Below are 18,093 nucleotides of genomic sequence, written 5' to 3'. Positions count from 1 at the left end.
CAACACCAATTTTTTTTTTGTACCTTTCCAGTGTAAAGTAGAAAAAGTGTCAGTAATGTGAATGAGGACATTTCATTGATAGTACAGTGCTGCTTAAATGTAAAATGTGTTTTACGGAATTTCTCACAAACTAAGGAGGGAAAACTCTTATAGAGGCAATCGTTGATTCTTAAAAATTCGTATTCTTAAACTACCCAACAACTGATAGACCTACAAGTACAGCTGAAATGATTAGACGATTAAACACTCGATTGACAGAACTGTTTTGATCATTCCCAGTTTCTAAAATGTGCATTGAGTAGTTTGACTTTAAATACTTTAAGTACATTTCCCTGATTATACTTACATACTTTTACTTAAGTAATATTTTCAATGCAGGACTTTTACTTGTAACAGAGTATTTTTACAGTGTGATATTAGTACTTTAAGTAAAGGATTTGAATACTTCTTCCACCACTGGTTTATACACAACAAATTTGCATTACCAAATACATACTGTAAGAAATTGCCACCTGGATTATGTCCACTGGTGACATGTTGCTTCAATGCAAAGTGGTGCAACCTTGCAACACAGTTGGCAGTTTGTGAAATGGTCACATAATTTTTAATCTATTGATTCGTGTACATGGACACGTTTATCTCGTTTTTTTCGTGATGGCCAGCACGTTTTTTAAACTGAGGTATTTCAATGGGAAGCATCTTTTGTGATCAAAGCACGATTCTTTCTGTCAGTCGAGTTGTGTAATCACAGCACGATTCTTTCTGTCAGTCGGGTTTCGTGATCACAGCACGATTCTTTCTGTCAGTCGGCCGTGAAATGAACACGATCGCCGAAAATTCCGTGACGTGGAAATGTGACACCCGGGACACGATCCCCGGTCTCCTGGGTGAAAGTCTTGTGTTATTTGACCCATCCACCACCCCAACCAACCTTCCTACGCGGATTTTCGGCCTTTCATACTACTCGCTACCGTAGTCACTCTTAATACATTAGTAGATGCTGACCATCACGAAAAAATGAGATAAACTTGTCCGTGTACACGAATCAATAGATTAAATTACGTGACCACTTCACGAACTGCCGTGAGACTGGGTTGAACCTTGTAATACTGCAGTGAAAGTTTGTGGAGACGATGGAGGGGTGGATGGCAGAGCATACAATGCTCATTAGTTCGACTCTCTAATCCTTCAAATCTGCATTGACTTTTCAAAATTAAACCAAGACCACAACCTTTCTCAAAATGTAACCAAGTGCTTTGGTTGCCTAGCCTTGTGATGTATTTGCCATTACCACAATATTTCCAGAACCTTCACCAAGTGCTTTGAGTTGCCCAAACATAATGATGAAGCCCTTAATCACGTTTTAGATGCCAGGAGCAGATACTGGAGGAAAAACTTTTAGAGTAAAGTTGAACAATGTCTCTACAGGGTCCAAGGTTTTAGTAGCTGTTCTGGAGCTTTTGATCATATGGCATTACCTTCATCAGAAGATTGCTTGTATGTAATCGCATGCTCAAATTTTCATTTTTACAAACGCCTTAGGGACTTCTCATCCATTTTGGCTTCAAAAATTGAGATTGAATGTTTATTCTTGACTTGAGTAACAGCAGTTGACAAAAGAACATAGTTATGATTTTGCATTTCATTTATTTATTCATTTAAGAGGGACAATGCTCATTAATCAACAGCAAAGCAATGGTAAATGAGCCAGATTTAACTCAGCAGGCTAATTTTCATATGTTGTCCCTGGCCAGTTTGAAAATGGCAACCTAAAAAAAGAAAAGAAAAGTGCATTAAAATGACAATAAAGTCAACATAATCTATGCATCATCGTGTTTCCTCCGAAACATATTAGTATTGAACATTATCCATGGAAGAGAAACGGAGAGAGCACAATTTGATAATTCACACAGAAAGTGTTTTAAAGAGAAACATTCTGCAGCTTTTTTATGAATATACCCAAAATATGCCAAGTAAAGAATTCAATCAACCATGTTTTTACACACAGTATATCATTAGAGAGAGCATTAAAGGTTGAGAGGTTAAAGCTTTCCAGACCAGTTGGGGCAGTGTAAAGGGGGAAGTGACCAAGTAATCTTAGCTCTACAGAGATGCAAACATGAAAAACCGAATATGTGTTAATTTTAATGTGTTGACTCTTACATTATGTTTGCCTCCTACTTACATGGAATGAAGATACGTTCAAGTGTGACACTTTAACAGTCATTGTTTTAACCCAAGGCTGTTGATCAGAGGTCGTCTGTAGAGCTTCACACCATTTTCAATAGTGATCAGTAGGTTCGTGTGTAGTCAATGAAACAAACACATCAGACTGTGCAAAATGGAGGCCACATGCTTGGATATGTCAATGAGTGCCCTCTTCTGCATAACTGTGTCTCGCATCTTTAACTGCGAGGGAAGCACAAAAGGGAATTTGATTGTAGAAAGGATTATGGTGGGTGAAATGAGGGGAGGGCTCGCAACAATGACGTTCTTTACCTTCTCATGGTCGCACACAGTTCCACTCATCAAGGCTGCAGCCATGTCTTTGAGTCAAACAATCCAGTTGCTTTCAAAGTGCATTTTTCGTTAAACATATAATATTTAATTAGCGGACTAATGCACTTAAAAAGACCCAAGGACTTTGCCTCAAAAAGGAAAAAATGGCCTTTTGTCCATTGCCAATCCAAAAAAGAGCTGTAGATTTTTTCTTTTACTCATTATAGTTTAAAAAAAAAATAAGTATAGGCCTGTATGCAATGTTTCAAAGACATTGAAACTCAAACGCAACTAAAGCATCTCTTTTCAAAGGCTTTTTGTTTGTACCCTTGTTTATTCAAATATTGCATTTAGCTTTTTCGTTGAAGGCCTCCCAAGGCTGCTGACCTTTGGAATTCTAATACCATCCCCAATTTATAATTGTCATCAATTTTCATTTGTTACAAACGGTCCGAAAATGTATTCAAGGAAAGGCTTTACACTACACTTTCCAAAGTTTTTAATCCATCTTTCTCTATTATATAAATCCTACCACCTTTTTAATTTGTGAACATCTAAAAACAAATGCAGATGTTCTTCATTCATTTGGATTAATTTGTAATTACCCAGTTCATATCGTCCATATTCTGTAGGAACAACCATTAATGCATTTGGAAATATAAAGTGTATCACTTCATTGTTTCAGAGTACTTTTAGCTACACTAGCGTTATGGCTTAAGAGATGTCAAAGTTGGTCTGTCTGTCAGCCTTTGTAGACCTTCATGGTCCCCAGAGGATGATTCTTACTGACTTTTCCTTGAGTCTCATCATGAGGTTAACATTTGTGGTTTTTAATGAAATGTCTCAACAACTATTAGATGGATTGCCATGGAATTTGGTACAGACGTTCATGTTCCCTTGGGATGAATTGTAATGACTTTGTTGATCACCTGACTTTTTTTATCTAGCACCCTCATTGCTTTGGTTTGTGACATATACTTGCAAAACTAATGCCATCAGCCCCAGCTGTATTTTCTGTTTATTGCTAATTAGCAAATATAAGCATGCAACATGCTGAGTCGCTAGCATGGCTGTAGGCTTTAGATCTTGTTTCCCAGAAAAGGAGGTCCAAGACTTTTTTTGTATGTTCACATGAGGGAAAGAACATCTTTAATCAAACAAACAAACCACTGCAAAAATGAAATTGTTAGGATAATTTCATTATCAAAGGATAGACAGGACCACTGAAGATATATTAAAGTTCATTTTTACTTGTGAACACAAGGAGGAAGTTACAATACTCACAGCATGAGTACAGAAGTGACCTAATAAAAAGCTCTCTACAGCCGCTTTTTATAATACCAAGTGAAATACAATAAATCATGATACAGAGTTGATGTCGTCAATTGTTATCTTGTCAGAGTCGATGACCTCTCCCCTATCTGGTCTGGGAGGGCATGTATGCCCTCAGGAACACACCGTGCTTAGACAAGGACAAAACAGTGGCTCCTATGTTATCTTGTGAGTTCAAGTAGTGTTATGGTTTCTTACTATGCAAATAGTTTGATTTAACAAACAGAGGAGGACAGTGTGCCTGACCACATTTAATCCTAAACTTTCAATGAACTTACTCTTGACTTAAGGTAGCATTTCCAGTGTTAAACCTGTCTTTTCATGTCTAAGTTGTACGTAACCTGAAAGTCTAAAACAAACGTCTTCAATTAAATGTAGACAACTTTTTACCTGCAAAATGACTCAAACAGCGCTCATTGTGGAACATGGTCAGCTCAATGAAAGAGCGAGGGTCATTCATTCCCCTATTAAATCAAAAGCATTTGAATGATTAAGCATCATAAGCTCTTGTCTCAAAGAGGATGGTCATTATGTGCGCTTTAATGAGTAGTGGAGCCTCCATGATCATAAACAGGGTGCTTTGATGCCTCATTGTAAAAGCCTATCCAACAAGTCTGAAGGGGGCTCCTCCTTTGTAATAACAATTTATAATTATTTTTGATCTGAACGGCCTGATCGGTGAGGACAAGAAAGGAAAAAAAGAAAGGATCTTGTTTTCTGTACTCTTCAAGATGGTTTTTAAAAATCAAAAAGTGAATTTGCCGAGAGGGCCCATTCGAGACGAGCCTTTCATGAAGAAAGCGTGTCATTATGCCTCATCATCACCACACACACCAAACCCACAAGAAAAGAAAGGTACAGTCAAAGTCTGTGTAATCACTGCTCAGTTCATCACCATGTCAGTTTCTCCCTCACCGAAGAAGAACACTTGGCACGGTAACTGGGCAAGCTGTCAATGTGTGTCAATATGTGCAGAGTAATGTAATGTAAGAGTAATGTAAGAGCAGGATGTTTTCACATTCTGCACTGCTGCGCTCACCTTAAATCTCAGTTTGAGACGTGTTCATACCAACATGAATTTGTGACATAACAACTAGTGGTCCAATGGTCCAATATGCAACTTAAACAGTGTGATGTGGAAAGTTGAAACCTATAGTGCACATACACTAAGGATGGACTTTCCAGTGAAGTAGGAGACATATTGTGTCTAGCTGATAAACGTTGGGAATTAAGAATATTTACATTTTTCAATGAAGGAGTAATTTGAGAATTAGTAATTCATATTTAAATGATTTTGTTGTTGTAAAAAATATAAAGGAAACAACATTATTTAGGCAGAGTATTTGTATATGCTGGCACCTCATTGGGACATCAGTTAAATTACCACAGAAAACTGGTCTCTCAACTTTTTTTCAGACGTAGCAAGCACCACCCAGCTTTCATACTCAATACACACAAATTCTTAAAATTCTTGATAAAGCAGGTCCATTTGAGTTTTCTTTAATATTTTTGTGTTGAGTGATAATCTCTTTACATTTAGCTACCGGTAGTTTTAACAACTGTCAAAATCATGCAAACTAAATGGTGGATTACATCTGTTTCCTCCTGGGATAAATGAAGTTTCTATATACGTATATGAGTGTATGTATCAAGTTATGAAACTATGACTGAGCTGTAATGAACTACGCTCTCCTTGGTTAAGGTGCTGAAAGCTTTACATACACTGACAAAAATGTGCACACACAGAAACAATCTGACAACTTGCAAACAGCTAGATGTTCATCCTGCAGAAAGGAAAAAGGAAATATATTATATTATGATGACTTATTTAATGAGATTAGCATGGCAACAGCACAAGTATGATTTCAAACACCCCTCCCAACTAAAGGCTATAGCGCGCACACACACACACACACACAAAGGAGTGTGTGACAAACTTGCCGGCGCCCCTCGCAGGGTGACGCTACAGTTGATTTGGGAATTACAATTAGATTTATGATGTGGCTGCATATGGCTGAGCCCTCTGTTTCTCTCTGTGAAATGCTGGGATTGGCTGCAGCGAGCACGGGCGCCGTGGCGTTTACACCACAGCTCAGTCAGAATGTGTGGCGTTACCTCACACACATACACACACACGCACACAATGGAACAATAGGCTACATTTACTGTAATGGGCCACCAAAATATAGACCAAGTGGAACAGCTCGACTTTGGAAACATAAAGCCTTGTGTTGGAAATTATTAGATGCCTGAGAGCACTAGCTAATGGAAATAAAAAATTCATGCAGCATTACCTGTAACATGTGCACAGTGCTTTCATATGCACAACACAATATGAATGTTTTTCTGCAAATGAACAGTTATATAAAATATGCAATATCTTGTCTTTCCATAAAGGTCAAGGAAGCACTTGAAAAGCAATGATGAAGGGACAGAAATGTAAGGAAAAATCTCAAGTCTTTACTTTTTATTTATTTTATTTTTTTGATTGTCTTTCTCACCAAGTTGTACTGACACTTTTTAGAGCCAAAGCTGGCTAATAAATACAATGAAATGTTAAAACGCACAATTGAATTTCAAATACAATACTCATCACAAAATGTATGTGACCAGGAAACTTATGTTCTGCTTCTGCCGGGCACAACTGACAAGAGCATGAGGTTTTAAAGAGATGAGAGGCGATGTGACCCCTTCAGGCGGCACTAGAGCTGCGGCAACAAAACTTGTTTCAAAAAATGAAATGTTTCTAAAGAAATGGCAATTTACTTGTGCCTGGCATGTAGGAGGCTTCCTATAGTGACCTTTGACTGTTCTAATTTATCATGTTGAAAACCAAACAACAACTTCACATTAGTCATACCTAAAATAACAAACATAGAATTTATATCCAGTGCTTAGGATGCGTTTGACACTAACAGAAATGTCTATGCATGAGGCTTTTTTTTTTTACTGTGATGCAAGCAAAAACCAATGTTCAGTCCCAGCTTGTGAAGCAAGTAAAAACTGCCAGATATGGTCAGAACTATGGATTCATGAAGACGTGTGAAACAGCTGACAGCGTAACAGAGCACCCAGAAACCACCCGAGGTCACAGGTGTTCAAAATGTTCAAAATGTGTGTTGAAAGAGACAATGAAAAAATATTATGTGTCTAGAGAGAAAGAATGTGACATTTGAGTAAAATAGAGGAAAAAGAGTGCACACCCAGCATGGTGCTGACCACTGTGCCGCACCAAGACGAAAGAGGAACATCTTGGTTCAGACTGTGGAAAAACTTTGCTCTGACTGATGGCTGACTGAGAAGCTGATTGAGAACTATGCACTTTTTCCCCTCTATTCTTCTCTTAATAATTTACTTGTCTTCAAAATATACATGCAACGTAGAAAAATGTACCCTTTTTGAATTACCAGACCTCTTAAACCCATTTTTTTTTTTTAAACACAAGTTTGGTGTATCTTTCCCATGTGATGCTGAGAAGACATTTACAAATATAAACAGGCTAATAAAATTAGTAACATTTTGTACACTTTTGTACCGCTTCAAAACACAATTCAAAATACAGTGAAGGGATCCAGAATATTAGGAACTTTTATCCTACAGAAGGGTCATTCTAACACTGCTCATCCCCTTTCCTATGACGCTGAATGAACAGAGCTATCAGTACACTTTTAAGACTTAAAAGAACTCTTAAAAGTGTTTCAGCAGAAATTAAGCCCAAAAATGTCTCTAACTTTGGCCAGATTGAAAGGTACAAACTCAAATGCTAAATGTCGGCGTTTGGTTACACCGTACTGCACTTACAGCACAATGTGCTAAGTGTTTGGCCTAAAGGAACTATGGGCAATGTGGTTCATGAAAGCACCAATGCAGTGGAATTGAAGAACAGACTCTTCTACTGTAACTACATCTCAAAGCCGGAGGGGCTGCCAAAGATTGAAGTGTGTGTGTGTGTGTGTGTGTGTGTGTGTGTGTGTGTGTGTGTGTGTGTGTGTGACTGAGCAAGCGTGATGAAAACACATCCTCCCTGAGCATTGCCTGTGATTGGGCCAGGAGGGGAGCCAGCAGTTACAGAGTAGAAACTCATCTCATCAGATAGAAAAAGTTGATTGTATAAGACTTGTTTGCAGCATTGGAAGTTAAGACTACAACATCCCGAGTGAATGTGAATGTAGGTTTGGCACATTTGAAGAAAATCTGTACAATGCCTGGGTACTTACTTACTTACTTACTTATTATTATTTTAATAATAATAATAATAATAATAATAATAATAATAATAATAATAATAATAATAATAATAATAATAATAATAATAATGTGATATAAGGGATTTTGCTCCCTTTATTTCATTGACAGTCGGAAAAGTCCTACCACTCTTTTTGTATGAAAACAAACAAAACAAAAAAAACATTCACAAGCTGGCACATCATACCTGAGCTGGGATATAAAAAAAAAACAACTAACAGTAATGTAATGTAAGCAGTTTGTCAGAAAACAAGATGTAGATGCACTGTATTCGTAAGAAACAAAAGTAAGACTATAAGATTACAATAGCTAGGATTTATATTAAAACTTTTCAAATTTCAAGTTCTGACAGTCCAGAGTTTGTACAGGCAGTGACCTATCAGAAAAAAAGTCTATAGAACAAAAAACAAAAAAGGAAACAAAAACACAGAAAAGTAAATACATAATGATAGAAACTAAATCACTCCTTAAACATTTAAGACCAAATAGCTGTTGAAGACCAATTCCTGATGCTTCAAAATCCATGCATGCTCTTTACAAACCACACAGCAATGTGTTTGTCGCTCATTTGTCCATCGTCCCAATTGCTCAATCTCTCTCTCTCTCTCTCCTCTAACTCTTATCCACTCCTGTTAAGATTGTCAAAGTGTAGGAAACTAAAGGTCATTGTCAGTTGGATGTCCAGGTGTCTGTTTAGCTTGTTTTCTTGGGTCACACTTTTTTTCCATCAGCCCTCTTCTTCAAATGGACCTCCATCAAGATACTGCCGAAGAACTTCCTGAGCATGTCCGCTGAGTTTGAATCCTGTCTGGGCATGCTCAGTGCATGGCGCAACATGTCCTGAAAGTTTGCCTGAAGGTCTCTATAATAAACTGTGTTTTTAAAAAGTGTCTCTGAGTATAACAGGAGGTTTATTTGCTCTCTTTTAATTTTTTACAATGGACACCCTGAGCACACTCAGTTGGCACTGACAGCCTCTCGTGTCTCGTGGTCACTGCTATAGTCTGACTTGGGCTCGTCCTCAAAGTCCTCGTACATGTCCATGTCGTCGTCTCCATTGGTGGGGTCGCTGGGCAGATCCAAGGCTCTGACCCTGCCGCCATTGCTGCCTCCGCCGCCAGGCTCGGACTTCATCCCGTACGTGCTCTGAATGACAGGGATGGCGGGTTCAGGGCTGGCTGAGTTGCTTGAGCAGTCTGAGGTCAGGTGTGGGGATTGTGTGGCTGCAGTTGCCATGGTTATGGCACCTGGGTAAACTCCAACTCCGCCGGGGCCGTTGCCGAGAGGAATCGGTGGCTGAGGCCTGAGAAACAAGGAAAGAAGAGAAGATTTTAAAAAAAGAAGTTATTAAACAAAGGTTTCTTAATAAACAATAAAAAGCCTTGATATACATAACACAACATGGAATAAGAATAAGAATACATAAAATATCATGGAAAAATACAGAAATTAGTACATATACGACAGAAAAGACCGCGAGGCTACACAGCGGTCTTCTGAGCTAAAGGCTAATGTCAGCATGCTACATACAAGCTCACAATGACAATGCTAACATGCTGATGTTTAGGAGGTATGGCGTTTAACATGTTATCCAGTGCTAATTAGCACTAAACACAAAGTGAAGCGTAGGCTAATGTGATTGTCGTCAGTTTTGCAGGTATTTTGACATAGGCCAAAGTATTAAACTTAAAGACAAACTTAAATTTTGACCTGATGATGGCGCAAGGGGACCACCAAATTTATAACAATTCATCCTGAAGAGATATGTCTGCTAAATGTCATGGCAATCCATCTGATAATTGTTGAGACTTTTTACGCAAAACCACAAATGTCAACCTCATGGTGGCGTTAGAGGAAACGTCAGGGGATCGCTTTACATCAGTACGATTCATCCTCTGGGGAACATGAATGTCTAGTACAAAATATAGCAATCCATTTGATAGTTGTTGAGATATTTCAGTCTGAGAAAAAAAGTGGTGGACAACAAACATGGCTAAAAACAAACAAACCCTAACCCTAAAAAAACAAAGAAAGAGGCTGCATAAAATCTTTTTTTATTAATGAAATTGTGAAAAAATTGAATTATTTGGACATAGCAACAGTTAACTTGTCAACTGGTTACTGTAGATGGTGGACAGATCGGCGTTTGATCAGATACTAATTCATTATAACTTCCTTTGAACAAACTGCCTTGAACAAAACATTCTTCTGAGGCCACTTAAACATCAACGCTTCTCATCTGGTCGGGCATGTCCTAACACGGAGCTCTCCCTGCCAGCTCACAGTAGCATCGGCTAAATAACCTGCTAAGATATACAGTAGATAGAATGAGGGTAAATGCACATCACTCAAACAGGCCCTCTGGCTCCTCAAATGAGCCACATAAAGCAGGAAAATTGCTGTCACTTTTCTCACCTAACAGTTTTCCCTCCTCTGTCTCCTGAAACAATTACCGACGTACACTCTGACAGACTCATTTTCACATTAAACGCTTTAAAACAACACTGGTTTAGTCATATGGAATGTGCCAGCAACTGGTTGTGTACTGGCTCCCAGTAGCTATTTGATTTGATTGAAAGACCAGGCCTTTTTTTATGCATTTTCTTGACCACACACAGTAAATGTGGCATTCAGCCCGTCTGCCTCGCTCTCGTTCCCTCTCAAACATCTGCTTATATTTCATAATTCCACTATGTCTGTCTGTGTCCAATTTCACTGCCCGCAAGCGCCCAGCATTGTCCTAATTTAATAAATGACAAGCTATTAAAAATCGTTCCTATTCAAAGCCTTGGCCTCTGGTAAATCCATCTCAAGCACAGGCCACTGTGATGGCTTTAAGCACATCCATGGCTGGTTCCTATTAAGACAATGCCACTGTTTTTCCTCTTTCTGCACTGACTACACTACAAACTACAAAAATATAATGCTCTTCAGCGAAGGTTTGAAGGGTTTTGCAGATACCTTGAAACCTTTCATGAATGGTCCATAAACCCTGATGGTCACCCTACAAACCTCTAGCAAATGGATGTAGTATGTAAAGTGCTACAATTTCACTGAAAACAAATACCTGATTGAAATGCTCCGTAACTTACTTTTGTGAATTACATTTGGTTTTATATTTCATTTAGCTTATTCTTTTTACCTCTATTCAGGCCAAGGTGGCTAGCAGGATGGCATGTATATTAAAGAACCAACTGAACTGAAAGGTCACAGGTGCAACAGCAAGACAAAAAGCCTATGTGTGATCCAAGGCTTTTGGCTGTCAATGCACAATGACGTCTCTTTAGAGATGTGCAGAACTTCTAACATTGTACATAATACAGTGATGGAAAAAATGTGTTGGGCAAGCTGTTTCTGTGGAATTACACCTTGTAAAACAAATTCTTGTAATGTATAGAATTCCATTGCAAGCTGTACATGAGACATTGTGCGTCACATCTTTATCTTCAAGACAAAGGATTCACTGCAGCTTTCTTTCAAACCACTTATACAGAACGTTAACTGTGATGTTCTGGGACCACTTTATCTGCTGACCTTGGTACTCACCCGACAAAGAACTGCCTCATCTCCTGACGTCGTGACCGCATCATCTGCTTGTACTCTCCGATGCGCAGCTTCTTGCCGTCGATGATGCAGGTTCTCTTGGGCCGCGGCTTGTACTTGTAGTTGGGATATTTCTCCAAATGGATCTTGCTCAAACGGGCCTGCTCCTCATAGTACGGCTGCTTCTCCTGGTTGGTCATAGCTTTCCAGCGAGAGCCTGGAGAAAATGATTGAGATTTTTGTCTTGTCTATTCTTTCTGTTTTGTTTTAGTTTTATTTATCTTAGGAAATCAACATTACAGACTTTAGGAAGTATATCTGTATCTGTGTCTCTGTGTCCCAACCGGCAGCGGCAGATGCCCACCCACCAAGAGCCTGAGGTTTCTGCCTAAAAGGAAGTTTTTCCTCACCACTGTTGCACTAAATGCTTGCTCTTGGGGGAATTGTTGGGTCTTTGTAAATTATAGTGTGGTCTACTCTATCTGTAAAGTGTCTCGAGATAACTCTTGTTATGATTTTATACTAAGAATAAAATTGAATTGAATTGAATTGAATTGACAAAAATGAAGAATTTTAGGGAGTGACACAATCTAAACGTCCTTAAATTTAAGGACTTTAGGCAGTGACTAAAAAAGGTTTTGACTTGCTTGTCTGAATTGTTTCAATTGTACTGGTTGAGCACAGAGTTTGTGTTGAAATAGACGTAATGAGAACTGAATCGGTGATCAGACATGGCTAACATACTGTCACTTCAGCTGCACATTAAATCAATCATACAAAGTACATAAAAAAAGTCTGCATCTCTGGTGGTTTCTTAAGGTTGGATGTTGTCATGTGAACAGACACAATCAAGTCTTTAACCAAGGAGGCTGTTCAAAATCAGGAGTGGATTACATTCGGCTCCCTCTTGGCTTAAGAAATATGATACATTGTGTACTTCTTATTTCCCCCCGGTAAGAAGACCTTCTGAACAAGTGGACATGGCCATTACCGCAGGAACGCAGCACATCTGCGAAGCACTCTGATAACTGATTATACACACTCCGCCTCGCTTCTCTGTTTATCTAGGTTTATCACAAACTACTTTTGTACTTTGGTGACACAGGAAACAGAGTGGATTTTTTTAAACCTGCCACCCACTCCCCAAAGTCCAGCTGTGTTATTACGTTGGAGAGACATGCATTGTACACATGCAGTCATATACACATACACAATTGTGCACTTTAAATTCTGCCTTCTTGTTCCTATATTGCCACAGAGACTTGATAAATTGCTGGAAAATCATTTCTTAATGCTTCCAAACAGGATCTTACTATTCATATTGGACTGTAAACAACCTTTAATCAAATAATTTCACTTTGACAATTCATTATAATACGGGAAATACATATCCAACTTAAATTTAGATTCTCTCAGTGAAATCTTTGCACAAATGGCACACGATATAATTGCCGGAAGCACTCGTCAAACACAAAACCATCGCTCTATCAGAGCCCATTCAAAGCTTCAAGTCAGGAACACAGACCCACCTAAGAAAAAGCAATTTGTTAATGTTGCTCCGGAGAAGCATTTACATTCAGCAACCCTCGAGCTCACCAGAGCCCTGCATCGGACAGTGGAGGTCTTCAGAACATTTCGCGAACAACCGTTATGCTCAGCACCGCGTGAATGGCTATCTGTGTCGAGTATCAACACGGCTACTTTATAACGGAATGCATCCATCACACTAGTCAGTCTGACACAGTGGAGCTCTGTGTGTGAAGTGTTCCAGGTTTAAAAGCACACTAGTCCTTCTTATAGTCCGCAGCCTGCTGGTAATAGACCCTATGAACCGTAGAATATAGAGGCAGAGTGACCCTAATGAGCGGAGAGGCTGACCTGAAGAAAAATTTACAGGTTTAAGGACCATCTACTGTCAATTGCAGTGTGTCTTTGAACAAGATGGTGGAAGGAGGTAACATTACTTTTCAAGCCACAAATGTAAGCTGTTGAGACACAGCCTTTTTTTTAATCTATTTTCACAAACAAATTCACGGATTTCTTAAGAAATTGGTTTGAACTGATTTCCACCTGGATTTTTTTGTCCCAACGCATCGAAAAGATAGAAAGAAACTGATTGCCGCAGTTTTTAGTACATGAGGTCCTCTCAAGGAAAAAACAGCTCAGAAAATGCTTCCAGTAACAGAAAGTCGAGAGGAAAATGGGTGGCACATGCAAATAAAAGTTTATCCTATTTTCTCCCATTTACTAATATGCAACACAAACACTGATACAGTTTTCCGAGAGAAAAATAAATATGAACAAGTTATCACATGGAGATAAAAATGAGGACAATCCTCCAAAAGCAGAATTTAGAGAACAAGATTCAGGCCTGGAATTTGTATGAGTTTAGGTTTGGTGTTGATGGTTCTCTCCCCTGTCAAAGTTACATCCATGAAATCTCACCTAGAATCTTGCTGATGTTGGAGTTGTGCATGTCAGGGAAGGTCTGCAGGATCTTTCTCCTCTCATCTTTGGCCCACACCATGAAGGCGTTCATGGGCCTCTTGATGTGGGGCTCTGCGTTGCTCCTGCCCCGCGCCTCCCTGAACACTCGCGCCTCTGTGATATTGCTCCCTATTTGACACAAAGGAATAGCAAATACATCATTGACACATTTATCTTTCATTCCTTTACGCTTGAAATGCAGGATATTGCTCAGATATGGATGAGCACTTCCTGTTAGTTTCTTCAGCTCTTGATCCTTGGGAGAGGATGTACTGTATAACAAAAGTATAACAAAAGTCTGATGGGGGTCTTGCTGGGATGCCCTCAACATGCTCACACAGACACACATGAGCTATACACAGCTTGCTTCTGCCTGATAGTATCTCAGTGCCTTTGCTGCTGTGTTTAGTCTTCTGATTCTAAACTAAACCACAATGAGAACTCCTCAGCTCCTCATCTCCTGTAAACAGTGGTGCTTTATGAGTAACAGGTGGGTTGGGAGAAAAAAACAACAACTTTAGCACCAACTCAGCATCTGCTAACTGTATGCAATACACAGTACATGAAGTGTTGTTATCATTCATTAACAAATTGAGAATTCTTATTGGCAGTAAACTTCATCGACCCTTAGCCACAACAGACTTGTTGTCAGTCTTCACCTGCTTTTGTTTGCATACTTGTACTGGGTGGGATCTTGTGTCACAAACACTTGTTGTGGAGAAAAAAGAGGAGAATTTAGCCTTGTGTCATGTACTTACAGGAATAACAGTGTAAACAATTTCAAGAGTCAAAAATGTTGACATTGAACACTCTGTTTAGCTGTTGAGGGTGTCCTTCGCCGTAGCGTCCTGAGGAGCACAATAAATATTTGTATTCCCTGAATACCTGCATGTTCTGGCCTTCTGGAAGATGCCTTCTTCTTTATTGTGGATTTGTAAAAAGGCAGACCACCAGAAGTAGGGCCTCTTCTAAGTGAGGCCCACGGAGTTAAGGGTCACTGGTATCAATTTAGTCTGAACAGGATGTGACCGCTTCTAACTGAGGCTTCTCAAAACTCTAGCAACTCCTTTCTTATATATCCCTCTAGCCTTTCCATTCTCTCATGTCTTTTGTGCATCTATACACATTTCTGAAGATTATAAGCAACCAGCATAAGGAGTGCAAGAGTCATAAAGTAGGCAAAACAAGCCAAATTCAACAAACCACAAGAACAGTGCTTGAAAAAGATGACAAATGGAAGAAGAATATGGCACAAAAACTGCACGGAGATAGGCAGCGGAGGTGCTTACCATCCAGATCTTCTGGTCTCGTCAGGTCAATGACTCGATGGACCATCTTCCCAGCATCCTCCCCGAGCTTCCCCAGGTGCTGGCTCAGCGTCTCATAATGCAGCCGCTCCTGCAACACAAGAAAAAATACGAGAGGTTATTCGAAGCAAGCTGCAAATAAATACGTTGCGGCTGCAGCACTGCTGAAATTTGAGAAACGTGACGCGAGGTGTACCCAAAATAAAACAAATTCTTTTAAGTTTTCAATTCCAATTCAGTTCTTATTATTTAATGTCTGGATGAAGTCCCTGTGTATGCCCGGCATCTTTTAAATTGGGTCACTAGAGATGACTGTGATAGTAATGCCAATAAAAACTACAGGAATTGCTGGGTTGAGTTGGCATTGAGGGAAGTCCAGCACAGCCCCCAAAAATGGGCAGTTTATTTTGATGCAGCTTCACTACTTTTTTCACAGTATCTGAGGAAAATGAGTCATGATGTTCGTAATGCGATAAGCTAACAGACGAGTCATAGCCCCTTCAGAGCCATGCTAATCACCGTCCTCAACCTCCCATCATCAAGCGCTCTCTCTGATTCTGCCTTGTGCCTGCAACTTAACTTCGGAGACAAATAACTTCCACAAGCAGCCTGCCTTGGGACCTTCCAGCTAAAATTACCCCACCATGCTCCCAAACTGTGGTGGAAAACATTGAACCCTCCACACAGCTACCGCACATCCACACTCCTCCTCTCCTCTCTTCTCCCCTGCCTTCCCTCCCTTCCTCCCTCTCAGCTCTCCTCCTCCTCCTTTTTCTGGTGACAGAGGCATTTTGTTTGACGCAAGGAATGGTTGCCGAGTGAAGTCATGCCGCGGTAGCCGCTGGCAGAGTTGGTGGAACTTAGGGGCCGGCGTGTGTGTGTGTGTGTGTGTGTGTGTGTGTGTGTGTGTGTGTGTGTGTGTGTGTGTGTTTGTATAAAAGAGTCGACGCGGGCCAATGTCAGCACTACGGCAGGGCTGTAATCAGGCCCACCACAGAACATGTGCCTGGGCAGTGCCATGCTCACCGCAGGAAGCAACCGCCTAACAAAGGACTAAAGAAAAGAAAGAAAGAGGGCAGAGGACAGAGGCAGATAGAGAGAGCAAAAGCAAAAGGAACAGGACTGGAAAACTAGACCAGAGACAAGAATAAGGCTTGTGGTGCTAAACAATAGCTTGGGGAAAGCGGTCATTGCTCATGATGATGCTTTCAGACTTCGGGAAGTTTGAGTTTGGTGCTCTAAACATTAAAAGTTGGTGTAGATTTAATTAGTGTAGAACACGACTGCTTTGCTCTGAAGCGCTATCAGATGCACCACAGAGCATCATTTATAAACATCCTAAGTAGGTAGAGACGTATGAATGTTCCTGGTAAATGGGAGGAGACCAATGGAAAAGTAATGCACAGTAGAGTTAGGGATTTGGAAAATGGACTAGGACAGCATCAATAGAGGTAGACTGATCCAAAAAACAGATTAACAGCAGACCTGGGTAAAAATTTGCAGATATTCCCTGTGGTTGGTCTACTTTTGGTCGACTTGAAAGTTCTTGTGGCAAATGCAATAAGGAACTGTCTTTGCTTTGTTTAGTCAAGATTGAAATAGGTTTGGCCTGTGCGCCTGCTTGATACTGGACGGCTGCCTTTTGGAGCAGCATTATAGACTTTTTTCGTTCATAGCTTGCTCTTTCATGAGACTCCATTTGTATTGTGTACACGATTGGATTGTGCTCCTCTAAATGCTTTTGTCTTCATCACATAGGGATTATCTGGTTAAAAGCAGTCAGAGGAGTCCTGGTGTTCAGGCAGTCCCAGTGAAGAGGAAGCACACTTTTCAGGAAAAACGGTATATGTGTATCTGAATGGTTTTGAGCCAGTAAATCCCACCCATCATGCTCGTACTTGATATGAAATTACAATTTAACACAGGTCTGAATTGAAACAAAAAGAGTGACACTGGATTTCAAAGCAGACAAGGTGACGAATCAAAGACTAAATAAATTAAACACAATGAAGGACGTGTGCAGGGGCAAAGATACATTAAACTAAGCGGAGGATTGAGATTGACAACTAATTAAAATTCTAAGTTAAATAAAAACAGTTGGGAAAAGGAGCGCAACATTCACTTTAAAAACAAATTTTAAACACACTAATGCTTTCACTGGCTCTACAGCCCAATATTGCTGCTGAATGTATATTTCTAAATTTAAGAGACACCCAACTCTTTTTGTTCCGCCTGGTCTCCCCTCTTCTTGGCGTTTGCGTCTCTCCACCGTTGCCAGGGTAACACTCCAAACATCATTTTTTTAATTTTTTTTATCCACACCGTATTGAGCTCATTACCACAGTTACAACTCGCCTACTGCCAGCATGGCCTGCCTCCAGCTGACCCGCAACCGTTTACTGTCTCCTACCGGACCAATCAAGTTTGGCACCTCCCCCTCCCATCGGTCCCTCTTTCTTCCTATTTCCTTCATCTCTCTTGCTCTCTTTCCTTCTTCAGACTTCGCTGTGTGCCGATAGAGCTGTCACTCAGCCCTGTTCTGTTTTTTTTCTCCCCCTCCCCTCCACTCCTTCTCCTTTTCACCATTCCTCCTATTCATAGCCTTTAACACCACCAGCAGCAGCCCTCCTCCCCTTGAGGCTCCAACCCCAAAGAGGTAGACACTCAACAGTCTATTTGC

At 40.1% G+C, this 18,093-nt stretch overlaps 1 protein-coding gene across 8 annotated transcripts in view; it reads right to left on the bottom strand.

Annotated features, from left to right (window-relative positions):
* Nucleotides 1–6,767: 6,767 nt before the first annotated feature.
* The window catches only part of LOC116046821 (transcription factor SOX-6-like), a 114,140-nt gene continuing 102,814 nt past the window's right edge, over nucleotides 6,768–18,093 (bottom strand). For 7 of the 8 annotated variants that reach the window (XM_031295255.2, XM_031295256.2, XM_031295250.2 and 4 more), the window contains 4 exons: nucleotides 15,396–15,504; nucleotides 14,065–14,235; nucleotides 11,623–11,836; nucleotides 6,768–9,379 (listed from right to left, as the gene is read on the bottom strand). In XM_031295255.2, coding sequence (XP_031151115.1) covers nucleotides 9,034–9,379; nucleotides 11,623–11,836; nucleotides 14,065–14,235; nucleotides 15,396–15,504 — 840 coding nt within the window. In that variant the 3' untranslated portion in view covers nucleotides 6,768–9,033. The remainder of the gene's footprint in view (nucleotides 9,380–11,622; nucleotides 11,837–14,064; nucleotides 14,236–15,395; nucleotides 15,505–18,093) is intronic. The other variant, XM_031295254.2, reaches the window with a different exon arrangement.

The sequence above is a fragment of the Sander lucioperca genome, chromosome 7, assembly GCF_008315115.2.
Source record: "Sander lucioperca isolate FBNREF2018 chromosome 7, SLUC_FBN_1.2, whole genome shotgun sequence".
Lineage (NCBI taxonomy): Eukaryota > Metazoa > Chordata > Actinopteri > Perciformes > Percidae > Sander > Sander lucioperca.
The sequence above is the reverse complement of the archived record's forward strand: the minus strand, read 5'-3'. Positions and strand labels throughout refer to the sequence as shown.